At 41.8% G+C, this 20,417-nt stretch overlaps 1 protein-coding gene across 7 annotated transcripts in view; it reads left to right on the top strand.

Annotated features, from left to right (window-relative positions):
- GRHL2 (grainyhead like transcription factor 2) overlaps positions 1-20,417 on the top strand; it is a 115,169-nt gene that overhangs the window by 85,392 nt on the left and 9,360 nt on the right. For 6 of the 7 annotated variants that reach the window (XM_036436686.2, XM_036436691.1, XM_036436689.2 and 3 more), the window contains 5 exons: positions 7,551-7,709; positions 9,484-9,571; positions 10,533-10,672; positions 13,965-13,996; positions 19,055-19,149. In XM_036436686.2, coding sequence (XP_036292579.1) covers positions 7,551-7,709; positions 9,484-9,571; positions 10,533-10,672; positions 13,965-13,996; positions 19,055-19,149 — 514 coding nt within the window. The remainder of the gene's footprint in view (positions 1-7,550; positions 7,710-9,483; positions 9,572-10,532; positions 10,673-13,964; positions 13,997-19,054; positions 19,150-20,417) is intronic. The other variant, XM_036436687.2, reaches the window with a different exon arrangement.

Raw genomic sequence — 20,417 nt, 5'->3', positions numbered from 1 at the left:
AAGGAGTAATCTTGAGAAGGCATCGCTGCTGATATCAGAAGATCAAGCTGCTGATATCACTGAGGATATCAGCAGCTTGATCTTCTGTTAGGATGTCGAGGATCCATGGTTTCTGACCTGTATCCTGTGTAGGGCTCTATAACGAACATGCATAAACCATTGCGTGTGTATGTAGAGAATTAGATTACAGACTTGGATTTCATAGACTGGTGTGTGTGTGTGTGTGTGTGTGTGTGTGCGCGTGTGTGTGTGCATGCACCATGGTTAATATTTGTTTAGTGATTACCATATACCAGGCACTCTGCCAGGTATTTTTTATACATTATGCCGCATTTATATTTTTAAGTGGAGATAATTTTTCATGGAAATAATGAAGAATGTGAAGCCCAGAGCGGTGAGCAAGCTTACCTAAGGTTGCCAGCTACCGCATAGCATTCTGGGCTGTCAGGGGCACATGCTCTTTTCACACTGCCTTTTGTATTGGGAGGATCTCAGAGTAATGTCTTCTGCATTATCTCTGGCAAAAGGGCAACCATTCCTTCAAAGCTTTATGCCTGCTGCCTATTATACTCTGGGCCAGGCCGTGGGGATTCATGGACTGATAAGCCAAGCAGAGTATCTGTTGTCAGAACATTTTGGCTAGGCAGGGACCTGAGACAGAGTTGTCCATTACTGTATTATGAGATAGAAAGTGACAGTGACTCCAAAAGTCAGATTATAAATTGTCAGAGGCACGGCCTGTACATTGCCAGTAATGTACATGTGCACACATGTATAAAAGCCATGTCTAAAGGCATGCACTACATCATTATTTATAAGATGAAATACCGTAGGAAAAATATAAATATACATAATACATATGAAAAGACAGAGAAAAAATGAATGTTAAAGAAAGCGTTACTCCATATTTCACAGCTCTTGAAAAAAAGGAAAAGGAAAGAGCTCTCTTCAAAACTTACTATCAAAGCAAGATACAGATCTGTATGTTCGCGCTGCTACCCTCTGTTGAAAGGAGAAAGGATATGTGTTTCATAGCCTATTTCTAGAAGAATACAAAAGAAACTGTGAAGAAATGTAGGTCAACTGGGGAACAGTGTGGGGGTAGGGAGTGTTTTCAGTTTACATTTTGAGTTTGTCATACGAACTGTAAGTGTTAAATACGAACAGAAAAAGGTTTAAAACAACAACAAATGAACGGAAAGTTGAGTGTGTGAATCCTTCCGTCTGTGTTTACATTTTTTCCTCTGTGGGAGCTCATTATTTATGAAGTAGCCCAACCCATCTTTATGAATGGCCCAAACGCCTCCTTTTGAGGTGCTGGTTCACAGGGTCAAGTGACAGAGCGGAATGGCAGAACCCCAGGGGCTGAGGAGCAATCCGGCTTTGCCTGAGACATTTTTCCCTTGTCCTCCTCTCCATGAAGCCTACGCTCTACCCCTCTGAAAGTGCTGGGCAGAGATGGATTTTATGATTTCACCTTAAATACTGGTGTACGCAAATTAGTGTAAATGATAACTAATCTACTTTTGAATTCTTTGGAGATAGCATCACAAAATGCCCCTGGAGAGAATCGAGAGGAGAAGCTATTGGGGAGGGAAAAGCCTTTGTTGACTGTGCTGTGGGGCTGAGGAAGAGTGTGGAGTCAGAGCAGAGAGCTTTCTCCTTTTCTTCATGTGCTTATAGCATGTATAGTAAGTATATCTATTATTCAACAGTGAAAACTGTTATACCCTCCTTTCCTTTAAGGCCATGGCCCTACCACAAAGATTTGTGTGTATAGCATCTCTGACTATAGTTTCTTCCATATGTGTGTGTGTATGTGTGTGTGCCTGAGAGTGTGTGTGTGTGTGTGTGTGTGTGTGTGTATTTGGTGCTTAATTTAGGTTTTTTTTTATATACAGACAGGTAATATTTTTTTAGTATAAATCTGGTCAGTACAGCTAACCCTGCTTATTATCTTGACAACTCCAGCTACTTCAAGCAATCTCAACTCTTAAGAGGTTTTGCTTAGGGAACAAGAGCATATTATAGATAAAAAGGAAAATACGCATTTAGAAAAGTAATGTTATCTTACCTCACTAGACAAATATTTGCTGAGCATCTACTGTGGGCCTGGTACTGGGACTAGATTGCGTTTGGGATAGACAAAGGCCCTCTTCTTGGGGGCTTATAGCCTCATGGAGCAGACAGATAACTAAGCGCTAACCAGATAAACAACAAGCTGAATCCAAATGGTGTTAAGTGCTATGAAGAAAAGAGCAGGTTGACAGAGTGTGCTATTGGTCATGGCGGAGGTTCAAGGAGGAGGCAGAAGACAACTCCGGCGAGGGCGGTCAAGGAAGAGCTGAGATTGGACTGGAATCTGGAGGAGAAGGAAAGGCAATGATGACATGTGGGGGCAGCACTGGAGTCAAAGGGCAGAGCAAATGGCAAAGGCTGTCAATGGGGAACACGCTTCGTATGTTCTGGAACTGGAAAAAATTGAGTGCTAAAAGGATACAGAAAGCTGGTAGGATATGTGAGTAAGCCAAATGTGTATGTGAGTGTATACAGAGGTGCCCAAAGCATTTATAGGAGAAAAGAGAAATATACCATCAGGTTTTAAATCATTTCCTGAAAGTGCTATCTAAATGGAGGAGTCACTCTCTCATCGATGTTTCTAACTCTCTATCTCTCTCCCTTCCTCTCTGTACAAAATCAATAAAATATATTTAATAAATAAATAAATAAATAAATAAATAAATAAATAAATAAATGGAGGAGTCAGGGAATTAATTTGTTTCTTAGATCCTCAACAAAATAGCAAGCTCTCTGAGGGCAGGGAATCTCCTCTAGCCTGTCATTCTTATTTCCGCCTCCCAGCATAATTCCAGGCCCTTGATAAGTGGTTGGTGAATTAATGCAGGAAGGAACGAATGAATGCCCAAGATGTCACTTGTTAACGTTCTCTATCTTTAGTCTGTCTCTCGTCTTATTTGGCATTGTATCTGCATCCAAATATAATTGTATAAAATAGAAGGAAAATGCTAAAAGTGCAAGAAAACCATCCTGAAGGCCTTTGACAATCCTAAGAACCAAAGGGAAACCAGAATAGGGAAATTGGCAAGAGCACCCTGATATATTTACATATTGTCTGTGTTTCAGAGTGGAAACGCTGGTTTTATGGCCCTATAATTTGGAGGCTAATGCACGTGCCACTTCTTGGAAAAGAGTCTCCACCTTAGGAAATGAAGAGCTTTCATAGTCTTTGATCAGAGGGGTCTTCCTAAAAATGCAAGATACACTTGTTTAAAGAGAAAAATGCTTTCCATCAACTCCTGGATGTTACGATATTTTAAATTTCAAATTGCTTTGTAAATCAAAGATCAGCCCATTTCTTTTAATTGCAAGCTCTCAGAAAAATCTCGGGTGTTAATAATCAACTTAATGTAGCCATGCTAATGCCCATCATTGATCTGTGTTTATTTTAATAAATCTTACTACATGTAGTGCACAACCGGGAGGTATTATAACCTGGGCAAAGACACTTACCTTGTGTAGAAACCACCAAATGGGAATTGTAATTCACATGTAAAAAAAAATTTTTTTTTAAATGTCAGTTGTCATGAGATTGCCTCTATTTCTGGAAAGGTCTTGGTACATTTTGAAACAATTTTTCTGTCTGACTCAATCCGTGATGCAGTGACAGAATTCAAATTGCATCTGTTATCTGCTTGGATACACCTGTTTTAATGGCTACTTTTCTAAAAATTATGTACTGTCAGAATGATAGGGAAACAAATAACGGAGGTTTTGAAAATATTGTATGAGCATACATAACATGCATAACTCTTGGGTAACAGATCAATTGTTCATGGCATTTATATGCTCTTTACATAATCAGGGTTTCTATGAAGCTAAACAGGATTTTCTGTGCCTGACATTTGGATGAACGTTTGGTGGGGGAAAAGCACACCTTTCGCTAAGTTTCGGTAATACACATTTACAAACAGTGCTTTGTAGATAAACTTCCAAGAAATTTGATCTCGCATTTGCCTGCTGTGCCTGGAGCTGAGACATGGTTGGGTTTGCAAGATGAAACAAACGAATGCTTATCAGTTCCCAAGCCAAGGTTTTAGTTAATGTGCTTCTGTGCCTTCCCACCCCCACCCGCTGCCCCAACTGCAGTTAAAGTTCAACTATTTGGGTTGTGAGTGCACCACAGCGAGACTACAATTGATACCATCGGGTACCTGAACTGCTTTGCTATTAGGTTGGGCAGCCAGGCAAGAGGAAAACGGTGCCAAAGCTTGTTATATATCCCTGTCTCTAAGGATGACTCTGGGAGGGCCACACCATTTAGCCAAGGAAACCAATTCTTTTGTTGTTTACTTTTTATGGAATCAGGATGGCATGAATCAAAGCGAGCCCATTGGACCTTCTACTAAGGGTCCCTCGCTATTAAGAGGACCTAGTCTAAGTGTTTCCCAGTAGAGTCTATTAGTCTATTATAGCTCATTTGACCTTTAGAGACCTTCTCTACTGGGTGGTTGATGGTTATTGCTCCTCTGAGAAGGATTTAGTCTATTTGTTGTTGTATATTGCCAGTAAGTATCCGTAATTTCAGCGGCTCCATCCTGCTGAAGTGGCCTTTGTAAGAATATACATTCAATCAGCCCAGCTCTCTTAGTTGAGACTTGGAGCTGACAAAGGCCACCATTAATAGTGTTGCCTGCCTGTTGAGTGTATGCCCACTGTGAGTGACATATGGATAAATCAGCAAGCCAACCGTGAGTCCGAATAGCTTAGGAAATATTCATCAGAACACCTTTCCCCTCTGGCTTCTGCAATAAGGGGCAGGATTTCTGAGGAGTGGAACAATAGCCAGTGTGGATCAAGGCCCCAGTAGATTACAACACCAACTGGGAGATTTGTATATGAAACACGTGGCCAAAATTAGGGACAACTGCATTGCTCACTAGAGTGATCATTAGATTTGCTGACATAAAGTTATGTTTACATATTCGGGCCAAGATAACCCCGTTGCCAGTATTAATAGTTTAAAAAAATGCAAGTGTTCCTAAGAAAGTATGCTTTTATTTTTTGATCTAAAGATCAGCATGTAATGGAGTTATAATCTCTGCAGCAGCATCATGTCCCTCTCTCCATCTAGCCTCTGACTTCTCTGTTTGCCCGGAACATAATCCGTGCATTTGTGCTAGTACGTTGCACAATCTCAGACAGGGACATGGTAGGTGTTTAAAAATAATTTTGTGCCATGAATGAATGTTCTCCTGCAGGTAGGGCATCTCCAGGAGCAATGGAGAGATGTTTCTGTCTACGTTAGCCAGGGACATTGAGTAGGAGAGTCAGGCATGGCATACACACTCTTTCTTAGTAGTCTTTACCACTCAGTCCCCTGAATCACTTGACATCTGCATTCTGAATCACCGGCTTTCTCTACCATTCCCAAATAAACAAGCATTTGTGGAATTCCTGGTCTTATCCCAGTGTCTGTGTGGGTTTTGTATTTTGCTCGTGTTCTCAGGTTCTGTGTTCTATCCTATGTGGAGTACCTTGACCACCCTGTGCGGTCATAGCTGGATTCCTCACCTGTCTTCCCTTTGGACTCTGTAGGCAGGGGTCTGGATTTCCTCTCTATCCACAGTGTCTAACTCTGTGTGTGACTCACTGTGGGTGTGTGTTGATGTTGATAGGATAAATGAATGAGCGAACCAATAATAGGGATGAATGAAATGAAATGAATGGTTAGGCCATCTTTAGGCACTTGTTTTCAGATGTTGGCTAGAAGAGTGAGAGCCTGTGTCACAAGGCACAAGGTTGTTGTAATTAGCATGTTATTAAGATCTGTCATCTGGCCTTGCCTGCTATTGATGTGTGGTGCCTTGCTAATGTGTTTCTTATTGCCAAGTAAAGAGCTTAAAAATAAAATGAAAAAATGACCCTTATATAGACATAGCACTAAAAATTAGATATCTGGTTGTATAAGTTTCCAAAAGCCTATAGGCATTGAGCTTGGAATTAATTAGATCAAACCTTTTAAAAATGCAGTTTGGGTTAGATACATTTGATGAAATTACTTTCAGAATAAATAAATGTATAACTTTAAAACAATGAGTGATTTAAATTTTATGTTAAGTAAAAATAATACATGTGGTATTAAATGAAAAACAGCACCAAGGGTATAATACAGCATACCCAGTTTTTCCCAGAGACAACTCTTAATATTTATATTAGTTACCACAGAAATCTAGGTACTGTACTCATACCTCTATACTATGATAAATCAACTTTAAATTATATGTATTGACACCTACCTACACTCCTCCCTCTATTCCTCTCAATATTTTATAATAAAGTTATATTTTTAGTTCTTCTGTTGGTCAGCACTGTACTCTTTAATAATTTATTTGAGTTTCCTTTTTTTTTTTAATTCATATAATTTCTGTTGTGTCTCTCGATGCCTCATGTTGTAAGCTGAGGATGCTGGTGTCTACTACATTTCTTTCTTCCTGTTTCTTGTCTTACCTTCTCCAGCTCCTCTTTCATGTTCTCGCTTCTATAATAGTATTTACATTCTGATTTAAAATGAAAATTGAAAACTGAAGACATTAAGGGACTTGCCTGAGGTCTCTTAGCTGGTTAGAGCTGGGATTTAAACTTGGGACGTTGACTCCCAACTTAGTATATTTTTACAGATAAGCTCATCAAATGTTTATTGGCTGCCCATTCTCCTCCATGCACTATATTAGGTACCAGTAATACAAAAGTAATAAGAAATGGTCTCAAATCTTATACTTAATAGTCAAGTAGAAAGGTTAGATAGTATGTAAACAAATAACTGTTTCAGAATAATAATGCTCCAGGGAAGCTGTTATCTAGTTTGGGTTTGGGTTGTGTGTTTTTTTATTCCATTGATCATACATTAGAGAAATTGATATAACTACTAGAAGCCATAGCTTTAACATGCTAAGGAAGTAATGTCTTACCCAGCTAATGCATGCACGTTGAAAAATAAGTAAGATTTTGCTGATATAATCTAAGGAAAGTAATCTTATTTTATTTTATTTTATTTTTTATTTTTTTAAAAATATATTTTATTGATTTTTGTACAGAGAGGAAGGGAGAGAGATAGAGAGTTAGAAACATCGATGAGAGAAAGTCATCGATCAACTGCCTCTTGCACACCTCCTACTGGGGATATGCCCGCAACCAAGGTACATGCCCTTGACCAGAATCGAACCCGGGACCCTTCAGTCCCCAAGCCATCACTCTATCCATTGAGCCAAACTGGTCTTGGCTAAGGAAAGTAATCTTAATGGTCTGTTTTAAATTAACTAGGAAAGCAAAAATTTTTACATGTTTATAAATTATGCACTCTATCATGTGTTATATGCTCAACATGTTCTTATGTCAGACTGTCCAACTATTCTTTAGTTATCCTTACATATGCATTTAGTATTTTGATTTCCAATCTAAGACTTACATGTTTGTTAATAGACCTTTCTTTTGGTGATTTATGAACTTTTTTTTCTTTCTTCCTCCCTTAGATCTTCATCACTGTGAATTGCCTGAGTACAGATTTCTCGTCCCAAAAAGGGGTGAAAGGACTTCCTTTGATGATTCAGATTGATACATACAGTTATAATAATCGTAGTAATAAACCCATTCATAGAGCTTATTGCCAGATCAAGGTCTTCTGCGACAAAGTGAGTAAAGATGACAGTTTGTCATAAAGGTATCTTTGTTATTAGATATTACTTTCAATGACATTTCCCCCTTGTCACCTTCTCTTGTCTAGTGGTGTCAGAATAATCACCTTATCAATCACAGTGGGAGTGGTAATCTTTTATTCTCAATTCCTATTAGATACCTAGGGAGTCATCAATCAACTCTATTTTTAGTCATTTTTACCACTAATTTAATGACTAATTGACACTATTGTGCTGAGTCTGGTTCACTTAGATAAGTGAAATCATAGCTTAGTAGTTTTTACTGGATGTAGATCCTGTCCTAGAACACATCAATGTAACCTTTGTTATTCTTTGGGGTTAGTGGGATCTCATTGAGAGGTTTTTGGAATGGAGATGGCTCCTATAAAATAAGTGTGAATTGCCTATGTCATGACCTTTGTCCATTTTTCTTTGTTATGTTGGTTTTTTATTTTTATGTTTATTTGAATCATTGTAGGTTAAAGATTGAACACTTTTATTGCAAGTATTTTCATCAGTTTGTCCCTTGGCTTTGAAATAATATATTTTTGTGTAATAGTAGGATAATTTTAATACTACCAAATCTATCTTTTGGGTGTGTTGATTTGGGGGTCAGTTTCTAAAAGGTTAGAGGATGGTGGCCAGTTCAGGTTTCAGTGCTCCTTAAATATGCTGCCACATAGGGCAAGGACTGTAAATGCGAATCTGAAATGTAGTTTAGTATGAGGATGTCTATCTGGTTCTCACCTGTTTTAAAATATCTTGGAAACATGAGTGCAGATGAATTCTTCTGCATCAAGAATGGAGAGAGAGAAGGGAAAAGGAAACGGTGTTGAAATATCTGTATTTGGGGTTGAGAAGTGGAAACTGAGTTAGCAAAGTTGACATAGAAAATTGAAAGAGAGGAGAGGATAATCAGGAAATCCTCAAAAGCCAAGAAGGAAAGAGATAGATGCTGATTTGGAAGAGAAGCCAATGAAAAAATCAGGTTACAAGGAACAGAGGAACAAAAGGAAGAGAATAAACCTTAAAAAATTGATCGGAGAGAGAGAGAGAAACATTGATATGAGAGAGAAACATTGGTTGTCCAGACTGGGGATCAAACCTGCAACCTGGATATGTTCCCTGACCAGGAATCAAATCTACCATCTTTTGGTGTATAGGATGGTTCTCTAGTCAACTGAGCCACACCAGCCAGGGCTAGACCAGACTTTTTTCTATTTGGTTGAATGAGCACCATCTCCAAGGCCATATGAACATAACAAAACAAAACATAAAGTCACAGTGTATGTACAAAGTAATCTTATAGCCTGTCTAGTTTCCTTATGTCCTCCCTCATTTCCATTACTATATGATTAGAAAAGTTCCATCACAGCAAGCAAAGAGAAGATTTCATAGGGAGTTCACACTCAACTTTAATGCCCTTTCAGTGTCTATGAAAGAAGCTAATGGGCCATAGGACATTTATTATAATCAGTAAGTTACTTAAGTGGCTTCACTGTGACAGGGACCTGGGTCTGGTCTTTCTGTAGGGATTCAAAGCTGAACATGTGTAGCTAGTCAAGATACCAAAAAAGAAAGAAATCTAGTAGATGTGAGATCCCTCAGCCTTCAGAACTGAGTCTGACCTCACTAAGGGGATGGAAATGGGACTGCCTGCTCTCCTCCTTCCCTTTTTTTTGTCTCTCGTCTGTGTGATTTGCATGCAGCAGTGTTTTTGTGTGCTTTGATAACATGCCTGGCATTGTCTGTATTTGTTTTCCCCTCTCAGGGAGCAGAAAGAAAAATCCGAGATGAAGAGAGGAAGCAGAACAGGAAGAAGGGGAAAGGCCAGGCCTCCCAAACCCAGTGCAACAATTGTGAGTGTCACTGAGAAGGGATGGGCTCGTTGGGTCCACTAGGGAGCAGGCAGGAAGAAGTGGGTTGCAGGAGGAACTACAGACATGCAAGGGATTACTTGCTGTTCCCTAGAGTCAATTGTCCCTGTGAAAAGCAAATAGAATCATTGATCACAGAATGTTTGCTCGAGGACAGACTTTGTAATATGATTGAGACCAACACTTGCCATTTACAGACAAGAAATCTAGGACACAGAGAGGGATGGGAAGCTGGGTGAAAAAGGTGAATGGATTAAATCAGGGGTCTTCAAACTACGGCCCGCGGGCCACATGCGGCCCGCAGAGGAGTCTGATCCGGCCCGCCAGGTTTTTTGGGCAGTGAGCGCAGCCGAGGTGTTACAGTAGGAATTAGTAGTTCATATAGTCCGGCCCTCCAGCTCTCTGAGGGACCGTGATCTGGCCCCCACTTTAAAAAGTTTGAGGACGCCTGGATTAAATAAACAAGCAAACAAATAAAAAAACTCACAGACACAGACAACAGAATGGTGATTACTAGAGGGAAAAGGGGGAGGGGGTTAAAAGAGGATAGAGGAGCGATCAATGGTGATGGAAGGAGACTTGACGTTGAGTGGTGAACACAGAATACAATATACAGGTGGTGCATTATAGAATTGTACACTTGAAACCTATATAATTTTATTAACCTGTGTCAGCCCAATAAAGTCAGTAACATTTTTAAGAAAGAAACCTAGGACACATAGAGGGACGGGGGGCATGAGAGAACAGCAGTCCACCTCAGGAGTGCTCACTCGAAGTTTGAGCTTTTTCTGTTGGCTTGGCAGTGGGAATGGGGGGGGTCATCTATGGCATTTGGAAAACTTCATAGGAGAAAGTCATGAAATGTAGCTAAGACTAGAGCTTACATTTGAGAGTTCTTAGTCATGTGTAACCCTCTGAATTCTGATCATTTTTTAATATCCAGCCTCTGATGGAAAGTTGGCAGCCATACCTTTACAAAAGAAGAGTGACATCACCTACTTCAAAACGATGCCTGATCTACACTCACAGCCAGTCCTCTTCATCCCCGATGTTCACTTTGCAAACCTGCAGAGGACAGGACAGGTATGAGCCGCCTGATAACATCTACATGCCATCTATCCGTGGGCATGGTAGAGCCTTAAGGCCCTCAGATAGAATCATTTCAGACAGCGTTGCCCTTAAAAATAAAACAGACACTGGGCAATCAGTCAATCCCCCCGGAAAATGGATTTTCATACAAAGGAATGTCTCAAGGGAGGAAACCAACTTACTACGGAGAAGAAGAGAATAAGCTGATAGTAGTGAAGTGTTGACAAAGCACCGAAAGGAAGAAAGTTAGAAGGCTGATAACCTGTAAGAAGTTTTGTTAGTTTCCTCACATGGGATTGGCACTGATGCAATAGAGCCCCACCTAATGGCGGGAAGTTGAACTGTACCTATAACTTCACATTGCAAAATTCTGCATTTAAACAAAGCCCTATCAACAATTTTCCCCTTAGTAAATTAACAGTTTCCATTAAATAGCTAAATCATTTTACACCCAAAGAAAAATGACATTGTAGACAAGCCTTTTAAAAAAACAATTCCTGTCTTCTAGGTATATCTACAAGTGAAATGAAAGAACTAATATTAAAATAACATAAACATCTAATAACTCATTATGGTAGTTCAAGCCGATGGAATATTATGTGGTCACTAACGTTATGGTGATAGAAACTATGTAGCAAAATGGGAACTAGTTATGATAATGAAAAAAAGGTAGAATACCGTTTGTTCTTTATAGTGATTCCAAATATATATATATATATATATATATATTACAGTTAAAACACTTGATGGTAGAGTTATGATATGTGGCTGATTTTTCTTTCTGTAATATCTCTACCATTAATTATTTTATGTGATAAATTAAAGATGTGTGAAGAAAAGAGCACAGACTGGAGAGTGGGGCTTTCACCATCGTACCCTCCTCCCCCATGATCTCACCGATTCACACGTGGGGTGGAATGTTTACCAGATTACCAAAAACTCGCATGAGGGAAGGGACCCACCGTGTAAGCTCTATGGAGATCTATACTATGGAGATTGCCAGTTTCCCTCTCCTCACGCTGGTGCTGATAATTCACTGCAGCTTGGGTCTGGAAGGCCTTTAAAAACAAATGATGAGGGAGCTCGGGAGAAAGTGCGGCTGCAGGGGCCTCACCTTCCTGCATAACGTGTGCTCTGCAGGTATCAGCCTTCCTTAAAGCACTAGACCCCAAGGAGGGCACTGCGCCTCCCCCCCCCCCCCCCCCCCCCCGTGGTGGTTGGTAAGCAGTCCTCCCCCAAACCACAGAAGCTTCAGGTTCCTAAGTTCCCCTCTAGATCTTTTCAGTTAAACTCTCTGAAGGGGTTCCAGGAATTGGCGTTTATGACAAGGTCTCCAGGTGATTTTTTTTATGCACTTTAAAGTTTGAGAAACACCATAAAAATTAAATGAGTGGAATAAATCCTACAAAGGACAAGGGAGAAACAGTGGGTCATTAGGCAAGAGGAGAAATGACAGTGGCAGGATGGTGACAGGGACAGGGTAGCAGAAGCCATTCAGGAGGCCAAACGTAAGGGAAGGCTGCTCCATCGTTGAGTCACCACCCAGCTGTGCAAAGAACTGTCCATTATCCATGTAGCCAGGCAGGGCAGATGCTGTATGCCACATTGAAAGAATCCAGTAAAACACAGGTCAACATCAAGAACTTCTTACAAAAAATCCAGTGGGGTGGCCAGTGCTAGGAAGATCTTGGCTTCATCGTTTTTCTGTTTAAGAAGAAACAGAGGCCAAAACCGATTTGGTTCAGTGGATAGAGCATCAGCCTGTGGACTCGAGGGTCTCAGGTTCGATTCCGGTCAAGGGCATGTACCTTGGTTGCGGGCACATCTCCAATGGGGTGTGTACAAGAGGCAGCTGATCGATGATTCTCTCTCATCGATGTTTCTAACTATCTATCCTTCTCTCTTCCTCTCTGTAAAAAAAATCAATAAAATATATTTTTTTAAAAAGAAAGTAAGAGAGTTATATAATACAACAACGGGCATAAGACAGTTAAGAGTGGAAAGTTCCTCCTGGAAATCTGAGCTAATGACTAGATGGCTCATTCCCGAAGAGTTCCAGGTAACCAGCTCTGTTATGCAACTACGCCAGGGTGTGGCAGGATCCCAGGAACTGCCCGGAAAGTATGTAGGAAGGGTGTCCATCCAGGCACAGCTGTTTCTCTCCCAGGCATCTGGGGCAGGGACAGTGACAAAATGTATTAGCTCTAGGGGCGACTTTTGTAATTAACACGTGTGTCTGATTCTAACTTAGATATTGTTCCTCGCCCAAGCAAAAATGGTCTTGAAGCACACAGATAAATTTTAGGAAAGGTCCACAATGAATTTGTATAAGTCATTGGGTCAAGGGAACCTATGTACATCTCAGATCCCCTCTGGAGTTTCCCTGCTGCTTCACAAAATGAGAAGGATGCTTCATAATCGCTTTCATTCTGATTCTGCTTACCGCCATTCTGACCAACTAAATGAGTCTTTTCTTTTTCTTTTTTAAATAGATTTTTTTTTTTTTTTTAATTTCAGAGAGGAAGGGAGAAAGAAAGAGAGATAGAAACACCAATGATGAGAGAGAGTCATTGATCAGCTGCCTCCTGCATGCCCCCTATTGGGGATGGAGCCTCCAACCTGGGCATGTGCCCTTGACTGGAGTTGAACCCAGGACTCTTCAGTCTGCAGGCCTATGTTCTATCCACTGAACTAAACCGGTTAGGGCATGAGTCTTTTCTTGGAGATCTCTCTCTGGCCAGAAATGCTTTTAAGAGCTAAATGACCTTTTCCAGCTTGAAGACAGTTGACTCCTAAATTTTTGTGCTTGGAGGATGCCAGGGAACTTGGGCCCTTGAGAGGAGCACACAGAGTTACTGCCGCACTGCCATGGGACCCTCTTGCTCCGGTCCCGGCACATAAGCACAGTGTCCAGTCAGCTCACCCGTGGGCCACTGGGATTGCTTACTCATGGTCCTGCCCTGGAGCCCTTCTAAACAATGCTTCTTAGCTTCTGCTAAAATATTTCCTTATTGTCAAAAGCAAAAGGGCGATAGGTAATCTGATCAGACTGTCTTAGCTGGAAATAATCACATTTCCAATTTTATCTCATTGAAGTATAAGAATTGACCTTATGGAGAATATGAGGTTAAATGTGTATTTCCTTCGACACACACATGCATAGCATCTTTACACAGATTTGTCTTTTTTTTACGAGACGGTGTAATGCCTTAGGAAAGACTGTGCATTGCATAATATGTTTCCACTTCTGACTGACCTACAGTAAGCCTATTGTTTTGTTCCGCAGGTGTATTATAACACGGATGATGAGCGAGAAGGGTAAGACACTCAGTTCTTTCACTTAAACACCCAAAGTCGGTTCATTTCAGTAGACTGTCCTCTCACCTCCAGGCTCAGAGCTGAGAAATGCTTGCTTCCGGGCACCGAGAGGAAGGCTGGGGGAATACCATTTTCCTTCCAAATCTCTCCCTCTTTCTCCTTCCTCTGGCCTGCCTTTGAACGACCAGTTATTTTTCTACACGATGCATCTCCTCAATTCCACCTTTCTACCGATAATCCAGTTACTGAAATAATATTTTGGGGAAGAACAAGCTAAGTTGAGGCAAGTGTCAAGGATATAGCCTGCCTACTTTCGGTGTTACCTGGGCCACCTGGCGTACCTCCGGAAGCCCTCACTCTGGGGAGAGCGGGGTGGGCTAGTGGTGAGGCTGGTGGGGGTGGGAGCTGGGAAGGCGGAGAGCCTTTTCACGGTCCTTAGGTCACCCAAGGCTCTCAATTTGTTTGTTGCACGTCAAGACTGCCCACTGCTTGCTATCCACAACTCACTGTATAGACTCCTAGGATTTTAGAGCTAAAAAGGATCCTTCAAGGTCATTTAGCCGACCCTCTCTCCTAGGCATGTGATCTCTTATACCACATTCTCGAGAAATTATGGAAATATTCTGAATGTTCTCACCGTGTGTGAGGTAGTCCATTACTGTTGGGTGACTCCATCCCTCAGAAAGGTAGTTTGTGGAACTGGGGTCTACCTTCTTTTGACTACTACTCATTGGCTCTAGTTCTTTGTATGATCTGGATGGTATTTTTCTCTTAAAAACATCTACCACTACATTCATTTTTTAGTATCTACGTTACACTACATATGTGTACCTAAGATCTTGGCTTGCACTACACGGATATAACTAAAAATCTCTAGACCACTTATTTTCAAATTGCATTCAAATCAGGGCTTCCATATTCTTAATATCATGAACGTATTTACTTCTGAAACATTTCAAGGTGAAGTAAGTATAGTAGATACTGCTGAACTCACTTTCCAGAGCAGAGCTGAGCAAACTACAGCCTAAGGACCCATCACTTGCTTCTGTATTGTCCACAAACTCTTGAAAATTCTATGGAATTCAAGTGGACACTTGAATAAAATTTCACTAGAACACAGCCATGTTAATTCCTTTATGTCTTGTCTGTGGCCGCATTGGTGGGACCACAGCTGAGCTCAGTGGTTGAAGAAAAGGCTGTGGAACCCAGAAAGCCCAAGTGCTGGCTAGTCTGCCCTTCACAGAAAAAGGGTGCCACCTTCTGTCCTAAAGGATAGAGACTCTCAGAGGAGTCAAACACTTCCCCAGCTGGTTAGAAGCAGAACCTTGTCCAGAATCTGACCTCTAAACTCTTGAGTTCTAAATTTTCTAAATGCTTAATTAATTGTTCTTTTTATCTTGGCACCTGGATAATTTCCAGAGGCTGGAATGAACAGAAGTGATTAGCGCTATCAATTCTAATCTGTTATTCACATATTTTACAAGGGACAGTGTGGTGTCATGGAAAGAACGTTGAGTCTGCTCTCCCAGACTGCAGCTCACTAATGGGGAGCCGGGGGCCGGCTCCTTGACCTCTGAGTTTTGGGTCCTTCAATTGTAAATGAAGGTTTTATAGAATACGATGATCTCTAAGATCCCATCTGGACTAACTTTTATTATTCTCCTGGGAAACCTTAGCATGAATGAGAAACGCCCAATGTGAATGCTGCTCCATGTGCAGGCCTCACTTAACCTATCTTAGCCTCAATGGTCCTTCCTTGCAAGTTGGCAGCATTTAGGTGACCAGTGGACCTAACTCTTTTGGCTTAGCCTTTGTAAGAATTATCCTCTGTTACAATCTTAACGCCCAAGGCCCAAGTCCCTTTTACACGCCTTCTAACTAGAGGTCATTTGAGCAATTTGGGCAGCCTCAGTGATCATCTATAGCAGGCTCTTGGCTCTTGTTATATGTAAAAGGAATAGCATTTATTGGCTGTCTTGGCTAGACACCGTACAAAGTGCTTTATATGTATTATTTCATTGACTTCTCCCCAAATTCCCATGTGTTTTACTATATACACTGAGTGGTCAGATTATTATGATCTCTGAACGGGTAATAATTTGGCCACTTAGTGTATATCCTATATAATAAAAGGCTAATATGCAAATTGTTTCCTTGACCAGGAGTGCAACCAGCAGGCAGGCTGGCCAACTGCCCATGTCCTGGCTGGCTGGACCCCACCCATGCACAAATTCATGCACCAGGCCTCTAAAACACACACACACACACACACACACACACACACACACACACACACACTGAGTGGCCAGATTATTATGATAATCTGGCCATTTAGTGTATACATAAGGTGATTACAAATATAGGGCAGTTTTCCAAAGAGAAGATGAAAACAAAAATAGGTAAATCTTTGTGAACATAATAAAAAATGTCAATGATCTACTGATACTTGCTTTGTTAATTTAATTACACATACATTTAAAGAATAATATTATATGATTTAGAAATACCTGTCATTTTATGAAACACATCTATTTAGATTATTCACAGTTCATCTTTGACACTGGTGTCTTTCTTATCACTGGAGTTACTTTTTGTCATATCTGTTTATTAGGACAATTCTTCATTACCATCAAAGTTGAGATATAGCACTTTTTAAATCATATGCATGAGATTATCACCAGAAATTTTATTCCAAGCCACAAATACCGATTCTCATAATATTAGAATAATTACATAAGTGAGCCACAATGTTGCCTCCATTTTAAACTTGTGGGTTTAAAAAAAAATATATATATATATATATATATATATATATATATATATATATATATATTTATTTTTTTTTTTTAGAAAGCAAGGGAGAGGGAGAGAGAGATAGAAACATCAATCATTGATCAATTGCCTCCTGCATACCCCACACTGGGGATCTAGCCCACAACCTGAGCATGTGCCCTGACTGGGAATTGAACCAAGACCTCCTGGTTCATAGCTCAATGCTCAACCACTGAGCCATGCTGGCTGGGCTTAAAATTGTGTTTTTCATTAAACTTTATCCCCAGAGCCTCACAACCCAATTTGTCTTCACACAACTCTAGTCTGTTCTCACCTGCCCTCTGCCAGAGTGGCCCTGAATGAGGTTTTATGCACTGGCCCTTTGAGAGGGCTCTTGGTTTCTAGCAGATTCCTGCCTCTCCCTGGGAAACAGAATTTCCACTGTTTTTTTTTTGTGTTTTTTTATTTTATTTTTTATTTTTTATATCCATATGTTATGTGGTCTCCTCTTCCCTGCTCGGGTGCTCTGGGCTGGGGAGCCCCGTATGGGGTTCAGACCTCATCTCCTCAGGCTGAGATATCCCTCCTGATTCTCAGCTGAAGCTCATGGGTGTGGGGTCAGCCCTTTTCACATCCTTTTACTTCCTACCAGTCTCCATGTGGCTTCTTCTGGGAATCCTTGGTTATTATACTCGATTGTATAATTGGACAGGCATCATTCTCTTTGCATCTGTCAAATGGGGCAGTCCCATCTGCCCCTCCTTTCTTGCCTTGTTTTGAAAATAAATGTAACAGTTGAATTCAGACCACACAAACTTATCGACTCCCTATTGGGTTTGTATATTTGAACGTGTGAAAGAAAGCATTTTTTAACTCCCAGGAGAAAGGTGGTTTATCCAAGATGTTATTTTAATGGCAAATTTGTCATGGCTCAGAATGGGGCATGATCAAAAGTCAGCAGAACTGGAAAAATACAAATAACTATTACTTGAGGAGGAAAAGAAAATCACTGGCTTAGGAACCTTCGCACAGCATGACAGAGCGGTATTCCACAGTCTGGTGACATTTCAGGCTATTTGCCCATTATTCCCCTCCTGGTCACCGACAGCTGTGCGAACAGATTTTTTAACCTTCAGCTCCTGAAGTCATGGCCATCCAATTCCAAAACATGACAGAATAACATGACCTACTTTTGTGAAAAGGTAGTGAGGGGAAGACTGAGGAAACACTTCTCTAAAAACTCATTACCACCTTTACCTGGGACTTACTTGGGTTTGAGATTTCCTTCTGGCTATTTCCATAGTTTGACTTAGTGGGGATAACAGTAAGAGAATGTTGACTCTTAATATCATTTCTTACACCCTCACTCATCATTTCGGGTTTCCTGAGTATCTTTAGCATGAGGTTGTCCCTCCAAGTTGGGTTTTCTGAACAGCGCTTTTCACATATCAGCGACATCACCCTGCGTAAGACATGTAACATGCTAAGCATTAGTTTGATGGTCACTGAAATAGGGATGAGCTTGGTGCTTGCCCTGGCTGGCTCACAGGGTCCATGGCATCAGTGCCTTCCCTTCAGGCAGCCTGTTTTTCCAATTTGCATTCCTCCAGGACAGTCCTCCCCTTCCTTAGAGTGCCCAGAAAGAGTGGGAACTTTGGCAGGAAATGCAGAACTATCAGACCTGGCCCAGTTGGGGACTTGCTGGGCCACCACACCGAGCTCTCAGGAAGGGGGATGGAAACCCTCTCCCAAGGGGGAGGAAGAGCTGGGCAGCCCATGTCTGGGTCTCCAGGGAACTTCCATCGCTGCAGGCTTATCTGCTCCAACCAGATGGAGGCTCAGAGCAGCAGGAAGTGAGGGCAGCCTTATAACTGAGAACCAGTGAGGTGGGCCTGCACCATTTCCACAGGCCCCCCCCCGTGCCCGCAGGGGGCTGGCTGAACAGTGCAGGACCCCCAGGCCCTAGCTAGTTCAGAGAGGGCTTGTGTAACTTGGAGGCCACACAGATACCAGGGCTCACTCCTGCTCCTCCCCAGCCCTGATCTGAGCAGGGAAAGCCAGAGGTCTCACCTTTGTAGACAATGAGAAATATGTCTCTGGACCATGTCCTAAAAATAGTGGGGGGCGCATTCTACCTCTCACAGGAATGACTTGGGACCTGCAGGGGGAAGAAGAAGGTTGTGGAGAACTAGGGATGGTATAAACAAAGGGGAAAGATAGGGACTTTCTGTCTCTGTGCTAGTGCCCTGACTGCTTTACTGAATACTCCCTGATCATCTTTTCTAGCAGCAGTGTCCTTGTTAAACGGATGTTCAGGCCCATGGAAGAGGACTTTGGCCCAACGCCTTCCAAGCAGATAAAGGAAGAAGGGATGAAGCGAGGTATCTCTCCCCTTGGGGCCCTCCACTGGCGTTGCTGAAAGTGGGAGGGGGTGGTGGGCCAAGAACACACAGCCCCGTCCATACCCCTATGGTTCAGGGCGGGCCTGGGGACTGTCATGCTTGTTATTGACACAGGAAGTTCATGGTCCTCTTTGTTTTAAAGCCTGTCTTTGGAAGCATGGAAGCACATGTGTATTCTTTCTGGGCACCGGTTCTTGCCTTTACCTCGGGAGAAATGCAATGAACATACTGACTTGCCACGCGGTGAGATATAAGGTTAAAAAGAAACCCTTGCTGTGTGTGCGACAACAGCGTAGGCACCAGCCCTGAGAACTGTTCAGTGGGTGCACGATCAGTCTCACACAAGGAGCTGAGCCTGTTTTCTGGGACTTCGCCATTTACTCATTTCCTCTCAATCAAGGGTCTTGTTTCTACTTCACCAAGAAAGGAAGGAATGAAGCACAAGCTTGTCAGTGTCTCACTCAGCATTTGATGCTGTTCACGACTCACTGTCCTTCCTCAGAATAAGAGGAAAGTGTGTGTGTTGGGATGGGGGAGGGGGGGGGAGAGGAGGAAATTAGGGAAGGGGACAGTCACCCCATGACTGTCCTAAGTGTAGCTAATTCCATTAGCTTCCAAAGACTTTCAATTTTCTAGTGTGTCAGATTGCCATGTTAAATCCTGTGTGGATGGTGAGTGTAGACTCACCATCCACACAGGATTTGGGGTGTTTTGTGTTTTTAAAAATATATATTTTATTGCTTTTTTACAGAGAGGAAGGGAGAGGGATGGAGAGCTAGAAACATCGATAAGAGAGAAACATCAATCAGCTGCCTCCTGCACACCTCCCACTGGGGATGTGCCTGCAACCAAGGTACATGCCTTTGACTGGAATCGAACCTGGCACCTTTCAGTCCACAGGCCAATGCTCTATCCACTGGGCCAAACCAGTTTTGGCAGGCCTGAGTATTTTGTTGAGAAATTGTATCTCCCTCCCCCGATGTGTTGAAAAGGAGCTTACACAGTGAGCAGACCTATAGCCTCCGCAGCCCGGTAGTTGTATGACTTTGGAAAGGTCATCCTCATCTGTAAGATGGGGATGACAAGAGCACCTGCTTCACAGAGTTGCTGTGAGGGCCGATGTGTGGATGAATGTACATGAAACACTGAAGTGCCTGATCCACTGGTGTTTTATGAGTAGGCCTGGGTCTACTTACGCTATCTTATCATCATTGAGAATAAGTACTTAGCATTTCAAATGAAAGATC

Source organism: Pipistrellus kuhlii, unplaced genomic scaffold (assembly GCF_014108245.1).
Source record: "Pipistrellus kuhlii isolate mPipKuh1 unplaced genomic scaffold, mPipKuh1.p scaffold_m20_p_14, whole genome shotgun sequence".
Classification (NCBI taxonomy): domain Eukaryota; kingdom Metazoa; phylum Chordata; class Mammalia; order Chiroptera; family Vespertilionidae; genus Pipistrellus; species Pipistrellus kuhlii.
Note: the sequence above shows the minus strand (reverse complement) of the source record. Positions and strands in the feature narration are given on the sequence as shown.